Source organism: Corvus kubaryi, unplaced genomic scaffold (genome assembly GCF_017639235.1).
Source record: "Corvus kubaryi isolate FWS band 111438036 unplaced genomic scaffold, C.kubaryi_AGA036_p1.0 126, whole genome shotgun sequence".
NCBI lineage: Eukaryota > Metazoa > Chordata > Aves > Passeriformes > Corvidae > Corvus > Corvus kubaryi.
The window spans coordinates 2714155-2739746 of NW_024580661.1; the positions used below are offsets into that span (position 1 = coordinate 2714155).

The 25592-nt window shown below is 52.4% G+C and overlaps 1 protein-coding gene across 2 annotated transcripts in view; it reads right to left on the reverse strand.

Annotated features, from left to right (window-relative positions):
- Positions 1–1578: 1578 nt before the first annotated feature.
- Positions 1579–25592, reverse strand: part of ADAMTS14 (ADAM metallopeptidase with thrombospondin type 1 motif 14) — a 30011-nt gene continuing 5997 nt past the window's right edge. The window contains exons 3-22 of one of the 2 annotated variants that reach the window (XM_042022336.1): positions 24199–24355; positions 23314–23510; positions 16256–16339; positions 14904–15051; positions 11897–12002; positions 11653–11796; positions 10957–11089; positions 10722–10835; positions 10403–10551; positions 10025–10200; positions 9047–9180; positions 8724–8847; positions 8497–8577; positions 8183–8346; positions 7585–7750; positions 6777–6909; positions 6416–6623; positions 5705–5831; positions 5157–5267; positions 1579–4610 (exon numbers count right to left, since the gene is read on the reverse strand). In XM_042022336.1, the coding sequence (XP_041878270.1) occupies positions 4285–4610; positions 5157–5267; positions 5705–5831; positions 6416–6623; positions 6777–6909; positions 7585–7750; positions 8183–8346; positions 8497–8577; positions 8724–8847; positions 9047–9180; positions 10025–10200; positions 10403–10551; positions 10722–10835; positions 10957–11089; positions 11653–11796; positions 11897–12002; positions 14904–15051; positions 16256–16339; positions 23314–23510; positions 24199–24355 (2982 nt within the window). In that variant the 3' untranslated portion in view covers positions 1579–4284. Of the gene's footprint in view, positions 4611–5156; positions 5268–5704; positions 5832–6415; positions 6624–6776; positions 6910–7584; positions 7751–8182; positions 8347–8496; positions 8578–8723; positions 8848–9046; positions 9181–10024; positions 10201–10402; positions 10552–10721; positions 10836–10956; positions 11090–11652; positions 11797–11896; positions 12003–14894; positions 15052–16255; positions 16340–23313; positions 23511–24198; positions 24356–25592 lie in introns of both variants that reach the window. The other variant, XM_042022331.1, reaches the window with a different exon arrangement.

Sequence of the window (25592 nt, forward strand, 5' to 3'; positions counted from 1 at the left end):
CCAGCAAGAAAAGCCACAACCACACCAGTTGCAAGCCTTGAAGTCTCTCCTATCCCTTATAAATCCAAAAATCCCTCCTCAGCCAAATATTTTGGCTGCTGCAGCCTAAAAACCTGAAGGTGTGATGAGCTGCAGTGGTGTCGTGTGAAAGGGAAGCATCCAACATACAGGTGGAAGAGCTTTTTCCATGGTAAAATCTAAGCAGGGTTTTCAAAGCACGTGAAAAAGCAGGCACTGCAAAGATCCAGAGGAATCCAGTCTGGCTGGATTTTAAGGAACGCCCTGGTAGGGTTTTGGTTTAACCTCTTAAGAGGGGCCATTAAAAACACAAGGGGAAGAACTGAGTGACTTCATGCCAAAAGATGTAGTGGTTCCACCATCACTGTGAGCACCAGAGGTCTGCGGGAGACATTTAAAAGGATGTAAAGCAGGAAAGAGGAAAATAAAGCACTTTTTGAGGGATTACAGCAGCATCACTCACCACCACAACATCTACGAAGTTTCCACAGGAAGCACCATTTTGTGTGAGCGTGGCTTTAAAGCGGCTCCCACACACCCTGGGGGCAAAGCTACGCGGTCTTCATCGCCCTCCCATGCAAGTGCCACCAGCTTGCCATTGCCCCCACGATCCTTGATAAAGTGGCGCTGGGACCACTCAAGCGTCCCCTGCCAGCCGTGCCCTGGGGTTCGCTCCCAGCTGCCTGCAAAGCGCAGGAAGCAAGGCAGGGAGCGCACCTCGAGAGGGAAGACCGGCCCTTCCCTCCAGCCCCTCCCCTCGCTTGCCTTGTCCTTGAGCACTCCCTATTCCCAGTGTGGTCCTACCATCAGGTCCTTCAGGCTTGGAGCAACCCGGTCTAGTGGAGGGTGTCCCTGCCCGCAGCAGGGGGATTGGAATGAGAGGAGCTTGAAGATCCCTCCCAACCCAAAGCATTCCAGGATTCTGTGATTCTCTGGAGTCCGTGATTCTCTGCTCATTGCCACCGTGGCCACCAGCAGTCGCGTGCCCACCAAGCACAGAGAACACATTCCCTTCTCCCAGCGCCGGGCTTCTGCTTCAAGGACGGAGTGGAGCATCCATAAGCTGGGACAACCGAGGCAACACTGAACCTTGTATGAGGGTCTAAAAAACCCAGCAGCAGAAGCTGGTTTTTGGCATCAAACAGGAAAAGGAGGGGCTGCCAAAACACAGCCTGACATTTCTTCTCTGGCCTCATGCCTACCCTGGTTTCACCACTTTACATTTTTTATCTGGCCATGGCATCAGGAGCTCTTTTTGACCTGAACCAGTAACACATCAGTATTTATTTTTGCACTGGCTAAACTATTTATGTTTGTGTATATATTTATGTATATACCTAGAGGTTTTCTTCCTCCTCAAAACAGCAATGTAAAATTCTGGCTGGTAAAGAGGAGGGACTGGGTTGAAATAACACAAAGTAAATCCATTTCAACAACCACACACAGGTCATGCTCACGTTTCCCCCTCCACACACCCATCCCCAAAATAGATCAACAGCAAGAGATTTTTATGTGGATTTATTTTATTTTTTCTTTTACATTATGTTAGAGTTCCAAAAAAAACCCAAAAAAAACAAACAAAAAAAACCCCCAACAAAACAGAACCCAACAAAATTAATAAATATTAAAAGTTAAAAAGCTCTGAATCTTGTATGTACAAAACTTTATACATCATGGTAACACTGGACAAGGTTACAGCACAGGAAGGACTCCATGCATCCACCTGGCTTAGGAGGGTGCAGGGCACCAGAGTCATCCTCTCCTCCTGGAGACAGGACCAGAGACAGGACAAAGTGACCTAACCTCAGCCTGCCTTCAGCTGGAATAAATTCCCCATCCCTGGAAACGTTCAAGGCCAGGATGGGGCTTGGAGCAACCTGGTCTAGTGGAAGGTGTCCCTGCCCATGGCAGGAGGGCTGGAACAAGAGGAGCTTTACAGTTATCTTCCAACCCAGACCATGCCAGGATTCCATGAAACAGGCAGTGCTGGGTGCTAGCCCTGCACCATCACCACCCCAGAGCACCACAGCTGGTCGGGGGGAGGTTATCACACCCTGCTTTAGATCTCCCCCACCTCTCAGCTCAAGGTTGGGATCAGGACCTGCAGTGCAGCCCCCCTGCCCAAACACCCCCCAGGGACCCCAGCTATGGGTGCAAGGAGCTGGGTCAGTCCCTAGCCACAGCTCTCCCCCGAGGCATAGCAGGGAACCACTGCAAATATTCCTTAAGCAATAAAGCACCGATGCCCAGGCCAGCATGGAAGGGAGGGGCACAGCTGGGAATTTGGGAGGAAGGACATCCCAGCCCGTTTTTGAGGGGGAAGAAGGTCTTTTTCTTATGATCCTTGAAGAGCAAACAAAGCGTTATCTTTGGCACAATAAATAAATGCTGGCACTCCCATGGAGGGGCTGGCAAGGGGCACGGTGGTGGTGGCGGCATTCCAAGGGAAGAATCCCACCCTGGTATCCCCACAGGATCCCCTGTGGGTACCAATACCTGCATGTCCTGGATCTGGGCACTCCACAGGCACCCTCCATGTGCCCACTCCCACGAGGTGTGCCAGTTGTGTGGCTCAGACAGATGGGGGACTTTGTTCCATGTTTTGGGATGCCCACCTAATGCCAAAGGGCAGCACCCAGGAGGCCGAGGACCTCCAGCCTCAGGTGCTTTAAGAGGAGTTGAAAAAATGCTCATCCAGCCATGACTTGGCAGCAGGAGGGTGTTGGGAACCTCCGGGGGAGCACTGCAGAGTCCAATGCTTAAAACATCAGGAATGCAGAGGGATTGGCATCCGTTTCGGTCACAGCAAGTACCTCAACCCTGTCACAATCCATTCCAGACTGGGAAAATCACCCCAAGCCACCTCACCAGCAAGCCCTGGATTCCTGCAGAGCTTACAAACCCTGTCCCGAGGGACACCACATCTGCTCCTTGGGTACTGGGGAAGCAGGACTATCAGGGCCAGCAGATGCACCCACACCATGCATGTGCTCCCAAGGACATCCCACTTTGCAATGCCAGACTGCTCTATCTGCCAAGCCTTGCCTTCCTCGGACTCCACCTTCCCGTTCTTAAAACCTCCTTCCCCACAGATGCCCACCTTCCCCTGCCACTGCACCCAGAGGTGCCCTAAGTACCAAAACCATGACAGCCCCCTCAGGGACATCATTCTGGGGAGGTTTTGAGGACTGAAACTTGTCAAGGCAAACCCTGTGCCTGGAGCTGGCCCAACACCCAGCAAGGGAGGGCAGCCCAAGGCTCCTAAAGTGCTGTGCAAACATTTAGTACTTGGCACAATAATTTGTAACGGCATTAATCACCCCCTTTTCTCCCCTTCCCAAGCAATGAGAGATGAGGATCAATCTTCATCTCTCTCCCCTCCTTGCAACTGCCCCTGAAATTCACTCCTGACATCCCAGTCACTCCCATTTCCCCCTGGAAGCTGTTGCTGCCCCACAGGCACTGGGTCCAAGGGTGCAGGGATGAGGCTGGTGATCCTGGGAAGGCTGGGCATTGGTATCAGCTCAAGGCTGGCCAAGGGCAGTATTGGCTAAAATAAAAGTCACCCCCAGGTGACAGGCATTTTTGACATCAATTTTTGGTCTTTGACCTGTGGTTCTTATTGCTCACTTTGGAATTTCCTGGACCATCTCCCACCTCCAGGACAGGAGCTGCTCTATGCTTGTCATGTTCCACCTTCCCCCAGACATGTTTCCCAAACTCTCTACTCCAACAGGGACAGCCCGGGGCAGCAGTTTGGGATTTCCCCACATTTCCCCTCTCCTCCCCTCACCACCTCCCTCCAGTTTCCCTGCCCCCCCAGATTCTCAGTATCCTCCCACTGCTATCCCCAAGTTTCAGGGCTGAACCACCAAGCCAGGACCCTCCTCTCCAGCACATCCTGTGTTGCTGCTTGGAGCAGGGGGAAGGAAAAAGCAACATTAAAGCCATCCCCCTCCCACATCTTTTTAGCACCTTGGGAGGAAGCAGCCTGTCTACCCGCAGCTGTTTTTGCTCCTTTCCACCTTTTTTTCCATGGCGCTGTTAAAAAGCACCATGGCATGGCTGGGAGGACAGGGGGGATCATGAGAAATGAGTGGTTTTCCCAAGAATTTCTGGGTGTGGAGCCGGGTCGTTTCCAAACCTGGCAGTGCCACCCATGAAAACCATTGCTGGAGGTTGGGGGAAGAGGAAAAAGACAGGGAGAAGGGGAGGGAAGAGGGAGAAAGGCTTTCCCTGCCCCACAGGGAGGTGGTCCCGAGCAGGTTACCTGGCCTCCTGGCCCCTTCCCAGCTCTCTCGGGGCTGGCAGCTCCCCTGGCAAAGCACCACTGCTGGATATCCCAGGTGCTGGAGTGGGGTCCCCACCAGGTTCCCCCCGAGCCGGGGTGGTGGGGTAGGGGGAGAGCGCCGGAGCAGGGCTGGGAGTGGTGGTTCCCGGGGGAATGCCAATGACAGGGGGTGAGCCAGTGGTGGAGGAGGCTTTCTTCCCACAGGATTCGCAGCAGAGCTTGTTGTATCCAGGGATGGAGCAGTAGCGAGCCAGGACCTCCATCTGGCAGAAGATGGATTTGTCCCCGAGGCAAGGCTCCCCTGGAGAGGGACGGAGCAGCACAAAATGAGGTGGCATTAGGCTCTCAGCCCTGCACCACTTCAGTGGGATTCCCGAAGGGAACAAGATACCCTTTCAGGGTGCTGCCTACCCACATAGGAAGCGGGCAAGAGGGACCTGGAAAATGAAGCCAAAGTACTGAAGGATTCTATGCCTGGAGAAAAAACAGAGAGCAAGGGATGCTCCAAACCAGGATGCACCTTGCCCCAGCTATGAAGGACTCCAAGGGGGAAAAGCCAGGAGCCATCTCCCTGCTTAAAAAAATTCCAAGGTAAAAAGGAAAGGGCATAAAAGCCGGGAGGCAAAAGGAGTGCAACACGGAAACTGCAGGACCTCATACACCACAAGATGGCAATGGAGCAACGGGCTTTGGAGCAGAGGCATCAGGGACGCAGCAGCGGAGGGTAAAACTCCCCAGGAGCACTGCTGGATGTGCTCCCACCTCTGCGCTTCCCACAGGGAGGTGCAGAAGTCCTCGGGAGGGTTATCCTGGGAAGCGCCGCCCTTACACAAGCACAGACACTTACTGGAGGAGATCTTGCTCACGGGGTTTTTGGCTCCATCCTGGGGCACCCGCTGCCCTTTGGTCGTGCCGTGGTCACCAGCATCAGCACTGGCAGTGATGCCAGAGAGCTTCCCTGTGGAGAGAGCACCACGATGCCCCGCAGCCACGGGAGGCTGGGGACGCTCAAAATACCTCGGGAGGATGTTTGTTTTGTTTTAAGGACTCTCCTTAAAAGTTAAATCCCTTAAGGAGCACCTGGTTGGCTCAGCACTTAAACCACTCAAACCCCACCCAAGAGAAATTTGAGGGTGCCCATCTCCATCAGTGCGTTGCATCTTCAAACTGCCAGAAACCCCAAAACCAGACAATGCCAGGGCAGAGAGCAGAGAAGGGAGATATTTTGTCTGGTTTTTGAGGTTTTTTTACTGCCAGCAGCATCAGGGGCGTTCAACCCAACCTTGCCTGCTGGCATCCCCTAGAGCCACAATGGGTTGGAGGCATTCATGGGGGTTGATCCCCACCAGCACGTGCCCCATCCCAGTGCCACCTCCTCCTCCTCCCTCCTCTCACCCGGGCAGAGGGCCACATGGCAGCCCTGGATGGCCTCCGGCTTGTCACCCTCGCAGCGCGCGCCGCTGTCGCTGCCCTTGCACACCACCTGCCGCTGCTGGACGCCTTCCCCACAGGTCGCCGAGCACTGCACCCAGACAGACGGACAGGCAGTCAGTGACGGCATGGGGACAGCCCCCACACCCCAACAGCACCCCAGGATGTGCTGATGACAATTCCTCAGGTGGATATTGCTTTCCCATATGGGGTTTCTCTCCCTGTCTCCCAAACCCCCATGCTCTCTGCACAGGGATTCCCTCCCCTCTCTCATTTTCAGCGAGCCAGTGAAAACATCAGTGGCTCTTGTACCCTTATCCCTGAAAGAGTTCAAAGCCAGGCTTGGAGCAACCTGGTTTAGTGGAAGGTGACCTGACCAAAGCAAGGGGTTGGAATGAGATGGGCTTTTAAGGTCCCTTCCAACCCAAACCATTCCAGGATTCTGTGAAAATATCAGTGCCACTTGTATCCTTATCTCCACCAAGGCCAGGCTGGATGGGACTCTGAGAAACCTGGTCTAATGGAAAGTGTTCCTGTCCATGGCAGGGGGTTGGACTAGATGACCTTTAAAGCTCCATTTTAACCAAACCATTCTAGGATTCTACTCCATGACCCCTATAAGCACCTGACCTTCACACCCACCTCCCATACCCCTCCTTCCGGGGGCTTCCTCACCTCGGACCAGGCTCCTGTCCTCCACTGTGCAGGGCAGGGCAGGCGGCCACAGGGCCGGCGCGTCTCGGGGCGCTGCCCGGGGCAGTATTTGGTGTGCAGGGTGCGGTTGGTGCCGTCCTGCAGGCGCTGCACACACTGCACCGCCCGTGCCTGCACACCCAGCTTCCCGCAGGAGCGGCTGCAGGCACCCCATTCCTCGGCCACCCACCTGCCAGGGCAGGAAGATGGACATGGAGAAGGCATTTGAGGTGATGCTCACGCTGACAAGCGATCAGAAATGCTCCCAATGTGACCCCAAGCCCCTCCCCCCACCCCCCCCAAGAGGGATGGGAGAACCTCAGGCCACATGGAGAGGACCTACATGGGCTGGGAGCATTCCTGGAGGTTACAGCGCCTCCGGATTGGCTTGGGCTTCTTGCTGCTGTCACAGAAGTTTCTATGCACCATCCGGTTGTCGCTTTTCCGACGGCAGCCGTACTTGGTGTACTGGATGCCTGAGGGGGCAGAGCATGGGCAGTGAGGTGATGGGTGTGGGAGTCCCTCCAGGTTCTCCCCTAGGTCCCCTCTGCTGCATCCCGACTGGGATATGCACTCTGGAATGTCACCACTCAGGTGAGACCCAACATTTGCCAAGGATGTTCATGTGGCTGCTGGACCCCCCTGGCATCCCCCAGGCTGCTGTGGGGTGCACACAGCTCATGGAGAATGTCCCAGCCCATGGCAGAGTTTTGGACTGGGTGACCATTAAAGGTTCCTTCCAACCCAAACCACTCTGATTCCCAGAGCACAAGGTGTTCCCCATGATCTGAGGGTCAGATCCCAACGGCCATATGGAAATGAGGCTTTTATCAGCAAACCCCACACCTACTTCTGTGCACACTTTAGTAGTGGTCATCTTCAAAATCACTATTTCTTGGCTCAAATCCAGTTAAAAACAGCCAACAAATTAAAAAATCATAGCAGGTCCACGGATAGACAAAGATACGCACACACAATCACATAAGCCTGTTTCTGTAAGAAATCTGGCTAAAATGCTCAATTAAACTGCTTTGCACTAGTTTCTCCTTACCAGAGATGCCTCACTCCTCACAGAGGGGCTCACACACCCTCTACCATATCCAAGTATCCCCCCAAGCATGCCCAGTAGGCTGTTAGGAAGAGAAAGTTACCTCCTCCACACGCCTTGGAGCACTGGGACCAGCTCTTGAGGGCCCACTCGTAGGAATCCATCTCCTCAAGCAGGACATTGTTATTTCCAATCATGGGCAGCAGGTCTTCGTGGATGATGTACCGGTACATGAGGCTGCTCCTCGCCTCCTCCTCCTGAGGGATGACCTGCAGGCACAGAGGGAACAGTCAGAGAGGGGGAAGAATGATGCCGTGGGAGAGGCACCACATGGCAAGGTGGCCTACACCCAAAACTGGGGATGAACACAGGGATGGATGGGAGCACAGACCTGCCATTCCCTGCATGTCCAGGAAGCCCAACCCCTAACTCCCCAAATACCAGCATAACTAAAATGGGATCTGGAGTCATAAGCAATTGCTGCAGAGCAAAATGCAGATGGACTCAAAGGCAAGTGCCCAAGCAACACGTCCTTGTGCCATTCCCTCACCCAGTTTGCCACCCTTTGCTTTTGGCTGGCTCATTCCCTGGATTTAATGACATGCCCCACACCCTTCCATCACCTGCCACATCACACCTCAGACCACCTCCCCTGTCTTTGACAGTCATCCCCAAGCCCTACATGTACCAGCCAGGCTTACCAAGACACTGATGGCCTCGTGCAGAGGACCACTGGTTTTCAGGCTCTCCTTGCCTTGTTCCACAGTGTATTCCCACTCCAAGCCCATCTCAATGAACACTTGGTTTTTGGCTTCTTTGCCCTTGGCATTCAGGATGAAGTTCCCCGTGGCTTGATTCTTAACAGCTGGAGGAGAAAGGAGATATTTTCAGTATCATTCCCTCTGGTCACTCACTTTGGAGTACTGGAATGACCTAAACAAGACCCTTTTTGGTGGGAATTATCGGAAAAGGGTTGAGAAAGGGGGAAGGGAGAGGTGGACTAGGGCGTGCTCACCGATGCTGTGGGTTGCTGGCTCCATCTCTTCTATCTGAAGGTGCCTTGCTCCAGCTGGGATCTCAAACATCTTCAAAGCACCTGAAAGGGAGGGACAAAGGATGGAGGGAAGAGGTAGGTGATGGGAGTCCTGGCTGCAGGGCTCCCATGAGAGCAGGTTTCTCCAAATGGACACGTGAACCCATCCAGCTCGTGAGTCCACTTCCAAGCCCACCCAGCCCTCTCACCTGGCTGCTTGGGGGTCTTGGCCAACGTGCCCTTCACTGTCCGACAGTGGGAATTGTCCCCCCCGCAGACCCCACACTTGTCATCTTGCTTCAGGGAGCCAACCTCCTTGTCACAGCCGACGTGCTGGCACCCAGGGGAGGAGAGGACAAGCCTGGGGTTACATTCCTGCAGCCCAGCCCGGGGTTACAGCCCTGCGGCCCAGCCCATCGCTCCCATTGCTGCATATGGGCTCGGTCCCCAGGGGCAAAACACCTGTCCCCAAGGGGCTGAGCTCTCTCCTGGCCAGAGGAAGGACAGGGACAGTCCCACAACAGCTCCTCACCACGCACTCGCCCCGGACGCAGACGCTGTAGGGGTCTCGGTAGCTGCAGCGGGTCCCGTCATGAACAACCTGGTTCATGAACACCACATCTCCCGTGCCCTCGGACTGGCAGATCAGCTCACACTTCTGAGCATCTGCAGCAAAGGAAAAGGGGAAGAAAAGAGAGGCAGGGGAGCAAAAGGGGTTGTGGAAATACATTAGGGTGAGTGAAGACAGAAACCCATCTCAGCTTGTACCCCTGAGCACAGCCACAATTCCAAAGCCCAGGATACTCATGTGGCTTATCTCCCAAGTCCATTTGCTGCTCAAGAGCCTGCACTTTTGCCCAGTATACACTCAGGAAATTAAGGGAAGGACAGGACATGCTACACAAAGCTGTAATGCAAGTAGGCAGCTCTGCTCTGGAGCCAGGCTGGGAGAGCTGGGAGTTTTCAGCCTGGAGAACAGAAGGCTCCAGGGAGACCTTAGAGCCCCTTCCAATGCCTGAAGGGGCTCCAAGAGAGCTGGAGAGGGACTTTGGACAAGAAGAAAGGCCCAGAGTGACAGGACAAGAGGGAATGGCTTCCCACTGACAGAGAAGAGGGTTAGACAGTGTATTGGGAAAAAATTCTTTCCTCAGAGGATGGTGAGGCACTGGCACAGGCTGCCCAGGGAAGCTGTGCCTGCCCCATGCCTGGAAGTGTTCTTCCAACTGTGAATAACCTGGTCTAGTGGCAGGTGTTGCTGCCATGGCTGCGGGGTTGGAATGAGATCATCATTAAGGTCCCTTCCAACCCAAACCATTCTATGATTCTGTGACTTTGGAAAGCTGGCTGCTTGAAGTTGGCTTATTGCACAACAGTTTCCAGCTCAGGAGCTTCCCACCACCCAACATCTGTGCAGCTGGCACAGTCTTCATCCCAGGGTGATGGCCACCAGGACAGACTCCTCTGGAGGAACCGGGCTACCGCCCCTTTGCTAGGACCTGTCATCACTCACCGTCGTGATGCTCGTAGGGAAGCCAGGAATGTTTGCTGTTCTGGTGGGTGTAGTAGGAGTTGCGCTTGGAGCACTGCTGGGCACGGAAATCCTGGTAGGGCCCCGGGCACTCCTCGGCATTGCACACCTGGTACTCGTAGGTGGATCCTGGGCACTGGCGCCCTCCATATGCTGGGCTGGAAAATAAATCCAGTGGGTTGTAAGAGTGTTGGAGAGGGGATGGTGTTCAACCCCAACACAGCTCAGTGCCTGAAGGCACAGCACAGCTCCCGCAGGAGCAGATGTCCCCATCCCTGCCAACAAGGGGAAGAGCCAGGAGCCTCTGGCTCGCGGCCACTTCCAGTTGGGAAAAGGGAGGGAGGCAAAATCCAAACGTACGGTGGGTTGTCACAGCTCCGGCTGCGGGATCGCACGCCTCCCCCACAGGTCCTGGAGCACGAGCCAAACTTGGACCAGGAGCTCCAGCTGCCATCCTGGCTGTAAGGCTGCTCTGACGTCTTCCAGATGCAGTGGCCCTTGAAGCACCACTGGAAGGGAAGAGAAGGAATGAGTTCCACACCTCTTCCAAAGGGCTCAGCACCAGTGGAGAGCCCTCCTGCACCCAAAGCTCTACAGAAATGGTAAAGCACAGGAGGAAGATGCTCTTCATCATGCCCTTGGACACATCCCTCCCACAGGAAGCAGGACCAGCCCCTACCTTGCCAGGAGAGCACTCGGTCCCATCCAAGGGTGGCCCCTTCTTGGTCTTGCAGAAGTAGAGGTTGTCCGGGTGGCTGCACCACAGCTGCTTGCAGGGGTCGAAGGTGCGGAACTGAGGAGCACAGAGGAGCCGGGCTGGGACAGCAGTGGCAAGTACCAGCAGGCTGGTGGCAGCCAGGCTGGCTGGGGGTCCCGGGGAGGAGGGACGGCGTGGCCATACAGCCTGTACTCACCGCCGTGCACGTCTTGTAGCCCACACCGAAGTCAAAGCGGCACTGCTCATCCATGGAATAATTAATTCCCGGCAGCTCAGGTAATGAGGGCCACTGGTGCTCAAAGGGGTCATCCAGGAGGCAGTCGTAGGAGCTGCAGAGTCAGACACAGAGGATTTCCCTCCAGCACCTCATCCCTCAGCTCCAGGCCACTCTCCAAATTCAGCTATTGAGAAATTTGAATTATCATGGAATTCTGGAACGGTTTGGGTTGGAATGGTCCTTCAAGGCCATAGAGTTCCACCCCCCTGCCATGGGCAGGGACACCTTCCACTATCCCAGTTTGCCCCAAGCCCCATCCAACCTGGCCTTGGACACTTCCAGGGATCCAGGGGCAGCCACAGCTTCTCTGGGCAATCTGTGCAAGGGCCTCACCTCCCTCACAGGGAAAAATTTTTTCCTAAGACCCCATCTAACCCTACTTTCTGTCAGTGGGAAGCCATTCCCCCTTGTCCAAAGTCACTCTCTTGGAGCCCCTTTAGGCACTGGAAGAGGCTCCAAGGTCTCCCTGGAGCCTTCTGTTCTCCAGGCCAAACACCCCCAGCTCTTCCAGCCCATCTCCAGAGGCACTCCAGCCCTGGGAGCATCTCTGGGTACAAAATGCCACCAGCCACAGTCTGAAGGGAGAACATCCCCTCCCAGTTGGAAGGGGCATACTGGATGTAGCGGTTGAGCTCCTGCTTGCTGCAGCGGGACCAGTGGTAGCGGTGGAAGGCGGCCTGGACCAGCGGCGCCATGATGCTCCCCATGCTGGTCTCATCGGCACAGCGGTTGCCCTGGCCGTCGTGCTCCATGCCCAACCTGACGGGAAAGTCCCAAGAGATTTACACCTGCAGCAGCAGAAGGCCCCCTTTGCAGAGAGAGGGGCACCACCGCAGCCAGCTTTGCCCCCATCACTTACACGTGTCCGGTCTCATGGGCGACGACAAAGGCTGAGGAAAAGCCGTCCTCGTGGTTGAGGGTGCAGCTGCGGAGAGGGTGGCACATCCCGGTCACCGGAGCGTAGCCTGGGGCAAAGAGAGAAGGAAAGGACAGAGAAGAAGAGGAGAGAGAAAACCTTTGAGAGAGGAGGGGAAAAAATGAAAAATTCAGAAAAAAACCCCCCACAAGTACATAACCTGGCTTCACTGCAACAGGGGAGGAAACAGAGGGGAAGGTGCTGAAGAGGAGGGGCTGCCCAGGTCACTTGGATGGCAGCCCGAGGACTTGCTCACCAGTGTGACCACCCTGGCGCCAAAAGCCAGCAGAGGTTGCTCTGGAGCTTGCTGGCACCTCTGCGCCCTTGTGCCAACGCACCTGGGCAGGCACGAGGGCAGAAACAGCATCCACGATACCCTATCAGCGTGGGTGGCCACCGCCTCCCAGCCTGGGAATGGCATCCCCCGCATTCTTCTCCGTTTAAAACAAATAAAGAAGGAAAAAGAGAGAGAAGGAAAGGCACGAGGCTCTCCCGAGAGCCCTGCCAAAACCCCAGCCCTGCTCCCCACGGGGCGCACACGCACATGCACCCGCCTCGGCCCCAGGACCCCAGCCCTCGATCAAGTGCAGTGCAGTGGGGCAGCTGTGGGCGGGGAAATCTTCCCCCGCCCAGGCAGCAACACATCACCTCCATTTTGGTCACTTTTCCTTTCTTTCTCGCCTTGTTTCTGCCCAATTCGATTAACTCGTTGGCACACTCCAGAATTTACTCCCCAAATTTTTTAAAGTATGTTGTTTTTTTTAAGGCTGACCCTTTTTGGCATCAAGGGAGTTAGTGAAGGAAGGACTTACAGGTCAGAGAGGCAAAAGCAGGGCAGGACCATGCTGGATAACCATGCCCTGGGGATTGGGATGCTGGAAGAGGAGAGCTCAATGAGCCAAGAGTGGGCAGCAGCAGGAGAGGGGTGCTGATGAGCGGAGGGAGATGCACATCCCTACACCCACCCTGGACAAACCACAGGGTCCACAGAGCCCCCCATCCTCGTGGGATACTTGATCCACACCAAGTCACACCCATAATGGGGTTTAACCATACAATAATAAATCAAGCCCTGGATAAATAATTTGAAAATACTTTTGTTTCCCCCATGAAACATTCCACAAGAAAGAGTAAAGATGGGGGAAGCTTCCTCTAGAGGGGGAGAGCAAATGTATTTTGTCTAGGATGAAAACTGGATAAATTCCCAACCAAAGAAGCTGTGGGAAATGGGACAAAGGAATATGAGAAGGTGGATGCTCACGAAGGCAGTTTTTTGCAATGAAGGCTCCAGTAAGAATTGGAAGGAGTATAAAAGGTTCTCCACAGAAGAATGATGGTGAGAAGTAACTACCTGGAAAATATTTAATTCTGATCACAAGCATCCTTCAGGCCAGGCCAGAAAACCCCCTGTGCCACCCACTGTGGGGGGACATGGAAACTCTTTGGCTGTTGACAAGACTTCTACAGCAGCAATTAATAATTTACGACACATCTGTCCACTGCTTTTCTTTTCAAAGGGTGGGGTTTATGTGGTGCCACACTCTGGTCCTTCATTCCACGCATCCCTGAGCTCAACAGGGGTGTCGGGGATCCGCAAGAACTTTGAGGAAAAGAGGCAAGAGGAAGCAGAGTGTTACTACTCCAGCAGCCCAACCAGCGGGAAGCTCCCAGTGGATGAGGAGCTCCTCGTGCCATGCAGCACAGCCAGGCAAGGACACAGCAGCCATGGGGACCTCTGCAGAAAGGAAACATCCATCCCAGAGATGTGTGACGAGCAGAGAGCCAGATCCGCAGGGAAAACAGGAAGGAGCTGGAATGAGCACCCCTAGAGCAGGGCTACTCCATCGATCTCACAACTCCTTCCCACCAAGGGGCAGCCCAGGGAGTCTTCCCCTTCTGCCAAAAAAGGTCCTCTCACAAATGCCTTTGGACACAGTCACTTTGCCAGGAAGGGTCTAGAAAAACGAAACAAAACCTGGTATTTCACCCGTGTGACTCTGGACAAGGAGACCAGGGCAGGTCACCAGCTTGGCACAACCCAAAGTCTGCTATTTAGTGGCCACAGCATGTTCAGGAGGGTTTCCAGCTGCATATCTCCTGAGGTTCATCTCCTACTGAGGGAGATCCTTTTCAGGGAGGTAATCCAAGTTAGGACAGGTTTCCTTCTCCACCTTTCCTTCCTCCTGTGCACACCAGGAGGAGTTGTGCTACAGATCAGGGTGACGTTACCACTCCGTTCATGGCATCAAATGGAGCCTCCTGATGGAAATCCAGATCTGGCCACCAGTGTGGAAAGGAGGAGACAGCAATTTGGAAGCAGCAGGCTCAGAACTGGAAGAAGTCACCTCTTGTGATAACACCACAGCACCTGTTTTCCTAATGGAGCCATGAAACACCAGTAGCTTTGCCTGAAAATTTTATTAGCAAGGCCTCCAACTTCTCAGACCATGCCAGCACAACCTCTGCACCAAGAGGGTGAGAGATCCCTACAGTAAAACTTCCCCTTTGGCCCACGGTTTATTGAATGCTCCCATGTCCAAGAAATAAATCCATATAAAAACAGGCTTTAAAGGTCCTCCGGAGGACAGAATAAATTGATTGTCCCCATGGGGCTTCCTGTGGTATTTAACCTTTTTTTAACCATATTTTTATATTTTTAAGGCATTTTGGGCCAAGGGCAGGACTGGTAAATAAAATCGAAGAGCAGGAGAATGAATAAATAAATAAATAAATAAATATATTTTATCCATCCAGGCTGATGCTCTGGATTAATTCTCTGTCTCTTTCTTCTTCATCATGTGAAGAAAAAAATACCAATTTTTATAACCTTTTTCTGGACCTCACTGGCCAAGAAACAGACTGTGCTTGCAAGAAATCCTCTCCCCTTGCTGGCTTTTTCCCCCAGCAAACTGCACATACCTGATCGAGACAAATACAGTACCTTGCATACCTGCAGGCCCAAAATCTTGCCTGGTGAGAAAGACGGCGTGGTCGTGGTACTCGGCATGCTCCGGGTCGGAGCGCTGCTGCGAGTGCGCCCAGCGGCACACCTGCTCCAAGCTCCGGGATGGATTCCCCCGCTCGATCAGGCTGACTGACTGCAGAAAGAATGGAAAACTCACTGCTGGGAGGAAAAGGAAGAGATGCCGCCCTTCCCCTGGAAGCCAAAGAGGTTTTATCCCAAGCGGGAGACAAGAAGCTGCAGGAGGACTCGCTTGGGAAGCATTAGATCTAAACAGCGGTGAGCTGAGATCTGCCCCGGATTCAAACACCTGCTCGTTATTTCCTACATCGTCCCCTGAACCTGAGAAGTGACGTAGCTGGACAAAGCAGCTGCCTCCAGAGCCGGCTTTGGGGATGATAAATCACCCCTAACAGAGCCCGGCAGTTCCCATCCCGCTGTATCACCACAGCTCCAAATTCCTTCCCCCCCATAGATCATCCTCCAGCCCAGAGCACAAATGTCACTGGGAGGAAGCCAGACAGGTTGTTGGCTTTCTCAGGTGGAGATGATGTTCCTGGTCCCATAGAAGCCTCCAAAAATGGGCCAGCCTCCGTCCTCATCCATGCTCCTCAGAACCATCCCTGGATCTCCAAGATGTGTTGTGTTTCTGCCAGCCACGCATACTCTATAATAAGGAAGTTTTTTTCCAAGACCTAACTGGTCATATTTGTGGATCACACACACACAGAGACATCACCGTGTTGAGTCATTAACACCCTTGCTAGAACACTTCCTGTGGGACAGGGGCTTGCCCCAAAAAAGTACAGAAAATCACATTTTTTTAAAGAAAAATCTGGCTGCTGTGCTCAAACAAGCCTTAAAAAGTAAGTGCAGCCTGAGAAACCACATGAAAACTTCTCAGGAAACCTTCCCATGCTTTTCCTGGCCATGCCCAAGCCACACGAGAGCTACAGGACAGCCAGGGAGCCAAGTCAAGGAGATCCTGACCACGGCTTCTCCGCACTGATATCCAGCTCCTCTCAGTGGGGGAAGCCACCTTTATCCCATCATTTACACAGCTCTGAGGAAGCCTCTGCGGCTTTTCCCACATCCTAGAGCAAGCAGATAACAGTGGATCACAGCCACCCACCACCTCCCTGAGAGCCTCATAGGCCAGGGGACTATCCAGGCCCTCAGCTCCCAAAAACCTGGCTAAGGAGGGCTCAAATTCACCCCTGCTCAGCACAGTTGTCATTTGGGCTCTGACAATTGCCACGTTTTCCCAAACCAGGGCTTACCTAAGTGCTAAATAAATATTAGAGCATCTCCTGCTCGCCACATCCGAGCGCTGGATTTACCTGACGATATCCCACCATGATCATCCTGACCAGTACAATGTTGATGTGAACGCCCAGGGACTCGTCGTGATAAATTTCATCCACCTGAAGGAGGGAGGGAAATCCAACAGGAAAGAAGTTAAGGCCATCCCAGCTCTCAAGTCCCTCCTGTCCTCCACGCTCCCGCGTTCCGCACCCTTCCCGGCTTTCCAAGACCAGATGCAAAGATCTCATCCCCCTCCTCCCACCTGCAGTGTGGGAGGTTTTGTTCCCCATTTTCCCATGTGTAAAAAGCACAAAGGCAAAAAGCCAATCTGGAATAAGTCAAAATTTCCCCAGGAATGGCTCAGATGGTCAATGACACCACCCATTTCCATCAAGGGCTGAGTTTCCTCCACCACATTTCTCAATGAGCCATTGCCCCTTTGGAGTATGAATCCCTCAGAGGGGTGGAAATCCTTCAGACTCCAGTATCCAAAGGAAAAATGGCTTTTTGATAGAATCCTTTGCCTCTCCCCAAAGCCAGGGCTTTCCTCGGTCACATCAGTGAGTCAAACTTGACCTACGGCTTCAGGAATCCCGGGAGAAGCCAACACAATGAAGAGAACAGGGAGGGCTCATGAGTCAATGAGACTCGTACCGCCGTCGGCTACTAAAAATGACCTTGCAGAGGAAATAAATGGCTATAACCTTTTCCTTCTGCGTTTCCAGGATGAATAAACAAATTCTACTCCTAAATGCTACCATGAGAAAAGGACATCTAGATGGGAAAGGTCTCCGAGTGCCGAGCACGGTGACAGCCGGCCGTGGAGAGAGGCATGGAGTGGGCAATCACAAAGCCATGTAAGATCCTGCACCTTCTGCAAAGCATGTGGGAAAACACAACCTTGGGAAGAAAAAAAACCCTGGTTTTTGAGAATAGGACTTTCTTTTTCCCAAAAAGCCTTCCAAATTAACAGTTCCACAAATGGGGGTTCACTGCAGAAGTCGAGGAGACCAAATTAAGACCATTTTTAATATTGGCTAGAATTCATGTTCTAATTAAAACATACATTTTCAGCTTTGTCCGAGGGGGGGAATAATTTGCCTCAGCTCTGTCATAGCTTTCCAGACTAGATGAAGGTTATAAAGTCAGATTTATGGATCTTTTCTACTTTTTCCTCCACTCCTTTGAGTTTTTTTAATCTTTTATCAAGGGCTGGGTGACAACTATCCTTCTATTGCTGCCCAAATCCAAGTCAGACATTCCCCGGTGTGTTTTACAAGCCCCCCAATTTCCAGCCTGGGATTCCATTTGAAATACCCATTCAGGCCAGTTTTAAGCCCAAAAACCCAGTGTTAACCTTCTCCCCATGACAACCAATACTCCCATGGGATGCCTCTGAGCCATGCAGAGAGCTAATGCAGATCCCAAGCACTGAATGCAGCAAAATCGACTATAAAAAATTCAATCAATAAACTGACAGTCCATCCCCCCTAATGCATCCCTTTGGATACAGAAGCTGTGAGAGCCGTGGGGTATTTTATTCATCAGTGTGGAAAGATAATGCTGGTCAACCCACCCACAGCTCATCCCTGCTTCCCGTGGTTGGGATGCTCCTTCACCCTCCCCCTTTTGTAAGAATAATGAGAATATGATGGATTTTTTTCCGATCCCAACCCTATGTTTTTGGAGATGTGCACAGAAGCGTGGAAGGTCATGCAGCGTTGCAGCTGCAAACATTACTCAGACCTACAGACCCACTCAAGTGTGAAGGATCCAGCCCAGCAAGGAGATGCAACTCCCCAGGGACATCAGGCTCAGCCCTGGGTTTTAGGATATTGGAGGCTTTGGCATCCCAGAGAAACCCCACGTCATAATGTTGGTAACATGACAGGGTGGGAAAGTGGGGAGAGAAGGAGAAATTAAAACTGTGCTTGAAGAGATGCAGAGCTGGACCTGGGGGATGGTTTAGGGAACAAGGCAGGAAACACAACCATTGCCTTCACTTTCCCAAATCTTCATGCATTTTCCTTCACCCCAGCACTTGCCAGGAGCTGGAGCTTCAAACTGACAGAGGGTAGGGTTAGATGGGATATTGGGAAGGAACTGAGGCAAGTGAGGCTGGTGAGGCCCAGGCACAGAGAAGCTGTGGCTGCCCCATCCCTGGAAGTGTCCAAGGCCAGGTTGGAAAGGTGTCCCTGCCCATGGCAGGGCATTGGAATGGGATGAGCTTTCATGTCCCTTCCAACCCATTCCATGATTTTAGGATTCTGTGGTCATCCACCAGTGCTCTGCTGCTTGCTGCCTGCTCCTGAGGACCCCTCAATCCATCAGGATGAGCCACTTTCCTGCCTTAGGGACCTCTCTAGCAGCCACGACCTGACCTTGCTGTGACTGGGAGCATCAAGAGGAGCAGCACAGACCTCTCCCTTCCCAGCTGCATGGGACGTTTTGGCAGGATGCTCAGCAGATCCCACTGTATTATTCCAAGATGGGATTTAATTCCATAAAGCTTCCTTATAAAGCAGTGCTAAATCCCACTCTCCTCCAGCTCGCAGGGATCAGGTACCCCCTCTCTCCAGCCTCTGAAACCAAGAGTTAACCTAAACCCCAGCCCCTGTTTAGTCCAGGGTTTAGGCAGGGATCTGCACCTAACTGATACCAGATCAGCAGCAGCCGTTGGGGTTAATTCAGAAAGCAGATGTGGAACCAGACTGCCCAAGGCTACAGACTTCCCTTCACAGCCAGATATAAATAATTGATTGAGGGGGGGAAAAAAAAAATCATATCAAAAGGGCTCGGTGCTGGTGGCTGCAAGGGCTGCTGCCCTGCTGCCCTGCAGGCCCCAAGTTTTGGGGCAGGGGGGGAACATCAGCAGGGCCAGCTTCCCCCAAGTGCTCCAGTGCCTGTGGAAGAAGTGGGGATGGAGCTGGAGGGGCTGAGCATCACCTTGGAAATGGAAATTCACCTGGAGAGCAGTTTGCAGGGTTGGCACAACTCCCCCTGCCCTCTGCAGAGGCCATTAAGCAAATCAGTGTCTTCAGAGAAATCCCTTCCCCCAAAGATACCTGTTCAGCAAAAGGCTACAGTAAAGGGGCCCACATCCCTGAAGCCATGGGATAAAGATCTTCTTATCCCTCTTATCCATGCTCAGCCTGTTTCACACTCTCACCTAGCAGGAAACGCTCTCCTCTTTCATGTAAAATGGAGTTTTTCCACCTATAAACAGCCCAGCCTTTAAGGCTCGTGGTGAGTTAAGGGCAAACCAGCAGGAACTACCACCCCACAGGACTCCCTGCAGCCCTGCAACACTGAGGAGACGGTGGCAATGCTTTACAGTGAAAGGAACATTAAAACCTGGGAGCAGGGAAGGCTGCCTCGCTAAATCCCTGCAAACCTCTGGCCAGCCCTGAGTCTGCAGCCCCAGACGTGAGATCCCGACAGCAAAACCGCACTGGCAACGACGTCTAGACCTCGCCGTTCTTCAGGGAAGGAAAACAAAGGGAGAGACACGAGAAGAATTTGCCAAACCAGCAGAATAGCTGACATTTCAAAACGCCGGGATCGCTTACTCGGAACAGCCAAGTCATCTTTAAACTCCTTTCTTTTATTCCCTCACTTGGTTTTCCTGCTGGTGGATTCACCCTGAGCCTCTTTGCTGGGGCTGGGGGGTTAGGAAGGGAGGGAAAAGTCCCCCTTACCACATTTTTGGGCTTGCATCCCCTGTAGGGATGCATACTGTCACCTCTGTGACCCACGTTTTCTGTGGGGTGGAACAGAGGAAGGGGAGATTTGTCAGGAGGGCAAGACTAGATTTTGTCAGAGCTCTCTACAAAACAAGGCATGTTGTCCCAAAAATCCAGCAATGAACACGTAAGCCTATACAGAGGGTAGAGAAAAGTACATGGACACATGAGAGACATCAGAGGTATTTTTGTTGTTACCGGTTAGCAAGGAAGTGGCGCATAAACCCCTCACCTAAAAAAAAAAAGCATACACAGGTTAAAATCAAAGCTGAAGGTTTAATTTTTGTTCCCAAACCTTCTCTTCTGTGGGGTCTCAGTAGCACTCTGTTGCTCTGCCCTTGGGAACAATAATTTCAGCTGGAGCCAGGCAAGTCCCAGCCTGGAGAGGGCTCTGACTCATGGGGTTTCCCTAGTAACCCAAAACAATGGGAAAACACCAAGTACCTTTACATCCTTAACTAAATCATAGGCAATATCTGACAAAATCCCAGGAAAACAGTTAAGACCAGGACCAGGTTTAACACAGACATAGCTTGGCTTCTCCCCTGCAAGTGGAGCCATCCCCAGACTTGAAAGGATTGCGGATGAGCAGTGGGAAGCCTGGAGGAGAAGACCAAGAAGCCCAACTCCCTGAATGCAAGAGGCTGAAAAGCAGAGCAAAGCACTAAATATTTCCTCTCCTCTTCCTTTTCCAGGGTGCTGGATCCCCTCCTGGTTCCCAGCCCTTGCTCTCAGCAGTCACCATGACTGGGGGATCCTAATTTTCCTTCCATAACATCACAATCCCTGCCACAGACAGCAAGCAAGAGAGGGGAATGGTTTTCCACAGGCACCACATCACCAAACACTCATCCCAAGGGCCCAACAGACTGGTTTTGGTTAGGCGGACGCAGCCACGCTCAGCTCGGAGCAGAGATATGCTCAGTGGCTGATGGCAAAGGGGGAGTTGTGCCTTTCCCACTCACTCCAGCCTGACCCCAAATTCCTGTGCAGCACCCCAGCCAAGAAGGGAAGGGCAGGCTAGGAATGCAGGCTGGGAGCTAGCAGGGAAGCTCCTGCCTGCAGGGAAGCTCGTAGGTGCACAAAAGGAGCAGTCATCCTCATGTCAGCTTCCCGGGATGGACACAGAGCCCTTCACTGAAAAGCATCCACATTTCTGGCAATGAAATAAGGGTTGTGGGGTTTGCTTCTTTAAAAAAAAAGAAAATCTCCGTGACAAATCATTTATCACCAAGCTTCAGCTGACACAGAGTTCCTAATAAATGGTTTTGTGTCTTGGGAAGAGCCCTGGGACCCTACCTACAGCAGCGCTGGGAAGGGATACGTGTCCCACTGCCCCCTCGGCACTCAGTGGAGGCCTCAGAAAAAGCCAGGAAAGTTTATCATCAACTTCCAAGCTCGCTGCCCCCTTTCCTTGGGATATATCTTGATAGGAGAGCTCCTAGTCAGGAAAACTTCCTCAGTTGTGTCCCTGACATACTCCAGCCCAGCTCGATAAGTCCTTTCCTCGTTAGAGGGCTGGCCAAGCCTCTTCTCCTTCTTCCCTTTGCCTCCAGCTAATGGGATTAATGTTCAGCTGTGTGGTCCCAGCAGGCTCCTCCCCGCCAGCCCCCCGGCATCCTCCTCTCTCCCTCCCTCTGCCACCCAGGCCAGAAAGCAGGACTCTCCTTTTTCTGCTGAATCGGGTGTTTTAAGGCAATCTGAGCCGGTAAGGAAATGAGGCGGCGCCAAGGGAAGAGGAGGCGGACGGAGGTCACGACAAAGCTGGCAAGAAAATGCACTAAAAACCAGAAAGAAAGAAGGGGAAGGGGGTGGGGGAGAATATACAGAATGAAATAATACTTGCGGGGAAGTATTTGTTGCCTGCATTATCCTGGGGTTTTCTCCGCGCCCCCTCACCCCCCCCAATTAAAGTCTCCAGCGCCACCTTTAATTGAATAGGCGGCGGGTCCTCCCTTCTCCCAGCGCAGCATCCCGCGCATTCACTCCTTGAAAAGTCCTGCCCGCGGGGTAGGAACCATGAAATGCGCCTGAAAACCGACCTTTTGATTAGAGCTGACAATCCCCGGGCGCTCAAAATGTCCATCCCACCCCAACCCCCCTCCCCGGGATCGGAAAGGAAAAATGACATCATCTCCAACCCCCATAACGTGGGAAGAGCCCGAGGGCAGAGCAGGGAACCCTGTGGCTTCCCCCTGGCAGGAGGATTTCATAAGCCAAGAGGAGAAACTTTCAGAGAGTGAATTTAAGTGATGCCGGGAGCATCCAACCACAAGCATCGGATAACGTTCCAGAGAATAAAACATCGTGATGAAGGCGTTTGCTTCTTCAACATTTTCCCTGTTTGGGACCAGCCACTTTACTCGTCCTTCACCCCATCATCCTCTAATCCCACAAATCCTTCCCCCACTTCGTAGCCGGCCATATGGCAGAAATAATTGCCAAACCAACAACCAACCACCCAAAAGCATCTTTATAACTTGGTTATTCCAGAGCTGCTTGAGCCTTTCGAACATTTTCCATCACTGTGTAAAAGAGCACTTAAAGGAAAATAAATAAATAGAGGTGAGGATAAAGCATGGAAAACAAAACGAAACTGGGAGAGACAAAGAGACGCTTGAGTGCGGACCATATTTTCAGACATTCAGGTGCTGGAGGAGCAAACCTCCCTCAAGATGACTGGATGAATAAATATTGATCCTTCCATGTCTCTCAGGACTTGGAGAATACGGATGCTTTTATCTTAAAAAGGAATGAAAAGGGGTATAGGGAACCAGCACAGGCTGCCCCATGTCTCTGAATGAGGAGATGTGGAGGAACTGTAAAGCTGCTCTAAACTCCTTTTCAAACATGTCCTGAATGGTTATCCAGGTGCACAGGTTTCCAAAAAGCTTCTGAAAAGCTATAAAAATATTTCCTCTACCAACAAATAGTATTCAGAATAAATCATGAACATCATCACTGCAAAACAAATTACAAATATCCTCCTTTCTAACTAAGTAAGCAACAACCATTCTCTTTTCTAGCATTTGATGAGACTTCAGTGACAAGGAGGAAATGGTCTCAGCCAGGAGAAACTTTTGGACTCAGGTGACGGACAGTGACAGGGCCAACACACCAGACCCTGTCATTGGCAAGGGGAAGGTGATGGAGATGAACATCAAAGGGCTCTGCTTTCCATCCCTCCAATTCCCGCAGCTGTTAAACGCCAGAGCCAGCTGTGTGAAGGCACAGCCCGCCCTTCCCCCTCCCAAACCCATTTCTTTTCCCAGGATAACAGATTTGCAGCATCAGAAGAGCACTAAACCCAGGGAAGGGTGGGACCCACATCCCTCACAGCCGAGCCTTACTATGTTCATGAGGGTGAGGACGTAGTTCTGGACGTGCTCCTTCCCGTGGAAGCGCACGACCGAGTCATCCACGGCCAGCAGGACCTCGATGTTGTAGTCATCCTTCCTGGCGTGGCGCCGCTTGCGCTCCGCGTCCCCCAACCGCTCCGTCACCTGCTCCAGGGAATTTGGGAGCTCACCCAGCTGCACACCGGGCACTGGGCAGGAAAAGAAAGAGCCTTTGAGGTGACCTGACACCACAGTGACACTCCACAAAAGCAGAAATTCAGGAGGGAAAATAGGTAAGAGATTTAACTCTAATAGGATATTGAGCTCCGGCTGGCTGCTGGTCCAGCTCACTCTGTGGTGGGGAAATGGCTCTGAATTGTGAAGACCAGCACTAAAAGACACATTAATGATTGGACTTGAGAACCTTAAAGGTTTTTTTCCAACCTAAACGATTCTATGATCTGTTAAAAAGTCAAATCCATGCCACATTTCATAGAATCATCACAGAATCACAGAGTGGTATGGGCTGGAGGGGACCTTAAAGCTCATCCTGTTCCACCCCCTGCCATGGGCAGGAACACCTTCTACTATCCTAGGTTGCTCCAAGCCCCATCCAACCTGGCCTTGGACACTTCCAGGGACGGAGCAGCTACAACTTCTCTGGGTAACAACTTCCAGTGCCTCACCACTCTCCTTTCACAACACAGAGGTGATCAAAACAAGTCTGCAGCACCTCCAGCCCAGCATCTCCTTTCCTTCTTCTCGACTTCAGGCAGTTAAACCCAGCCTAAAGCCACAAGGTGAGATGTACGAGGGCTCATGGAAGGAGAAATCCTCTCCCTATGTGAAATATTCATTACCAATTGCTGGGAAAGACTGGATTCCAGCAGCACCTACCTTCGGGATGGAGGTCGTGGCGCGGCTCGGCACCATCCTGCCGGATGGCTGAGCGCCGATAGACCACATGGGCCCTCCCGTGCTCCTCCGTGTCCTGCTGGCCCCTCTCCAGGGGCTCGATGAAAAACTCATTGCTGTCTGTCCGAATCAGGCCAGCCTGGACTCCACAAAGAAATAAGGAAAAGGGGGGGGAAAAGGTGTGGTTTTATATGAGTGCAGGGGAACATACACACTCAATAGTTAGAGACTGATGCAGAGCACACACAAAGGGGAAAGGCATCCCAAATCATCTTGATCCTACTCCATGACACCGGGATGGTTCTGTTACCACGTTCATCCATGACAACCCTTAATTTCTCCTGTAGATGGGAAGAAAAAAAAAAAAAAAAAAGGAAGGAAAAGCCAACCAACAAAAAAACCACCTGGCTGCAATTCGAGTTGTGTCTTTATATGGCTACAAAACTCCGTTCTGTTTCATCCATGAGTTGTGCCGGACCCTGAACTCAGGGATATGAGGCTGAAGGGGCTCCCAAGACACTCCTAAGTCTCCCTGAACCCACCCCATTCCATTCCTATGGTGCCAGTTAGGATATCTGCTGTTTCACTGACACTACGAGCTGCAACAAGAAGGAAAGAGAAACCATTCCCTCTGCCCCATGAAGCGCTTGGGAATTAACACAGGGGAATCCTGTCAGAGCAGAAGCTGGAAAGCATTACAGCTCCACCTCCCAAACACAGGAAAGATGAATGACAGGGCAAAGATCGCTGGAAATGTTGTCCTGGCTACCGACCTGCTCCTAATTAACACCAAGCTCCCATCAAATCCCCCTTACATCAGCCTGAGCGCTCACACCCTGCAGTGCCGGCCGGCTCAGACCTCGGGCAAGGAAAAGGATCACCAGGATTTGGCTTCCATCCCATGGGCAGCCCCCCCAGCTCGGCATTTTTCCCAGCTCCCTCCATGGCGCACGCGTGCGTTCCTTCCTCCGGCGCTGCCCGCTGTTGAAGAGCTGCCTGGAAAGCGCCGGCAGAACACATGGATCTGTTCCTGGAGCAAAGCCTTTGGCAGCATGTACCTACCGAAGCCCTCATAAGGGTGTTGGGGTGCTGGAGTGGTTTTCATCAAATCAAATAAAATAAAAGTAAAATATATACAGAGATATATTTTGGACAGAGGCTGGGGCTCTTCCAGACCTGCCTGGCTCTTTGGGTCCCCTTCACGTTCACGTCCCATTGGATTCATCAGGCAATGGCCGACCTGGCTCTGTTGGATTCCATCAAATTTCCTGCTCCACTTGGGTTTTATTAACTGCTCAACTCTGCTGCAAAGCAGGGTTTTGGCTGGTTTTGTTTTACCTCCTTCCTGAGGAATCCAAGTCCTTGCCTGACACATG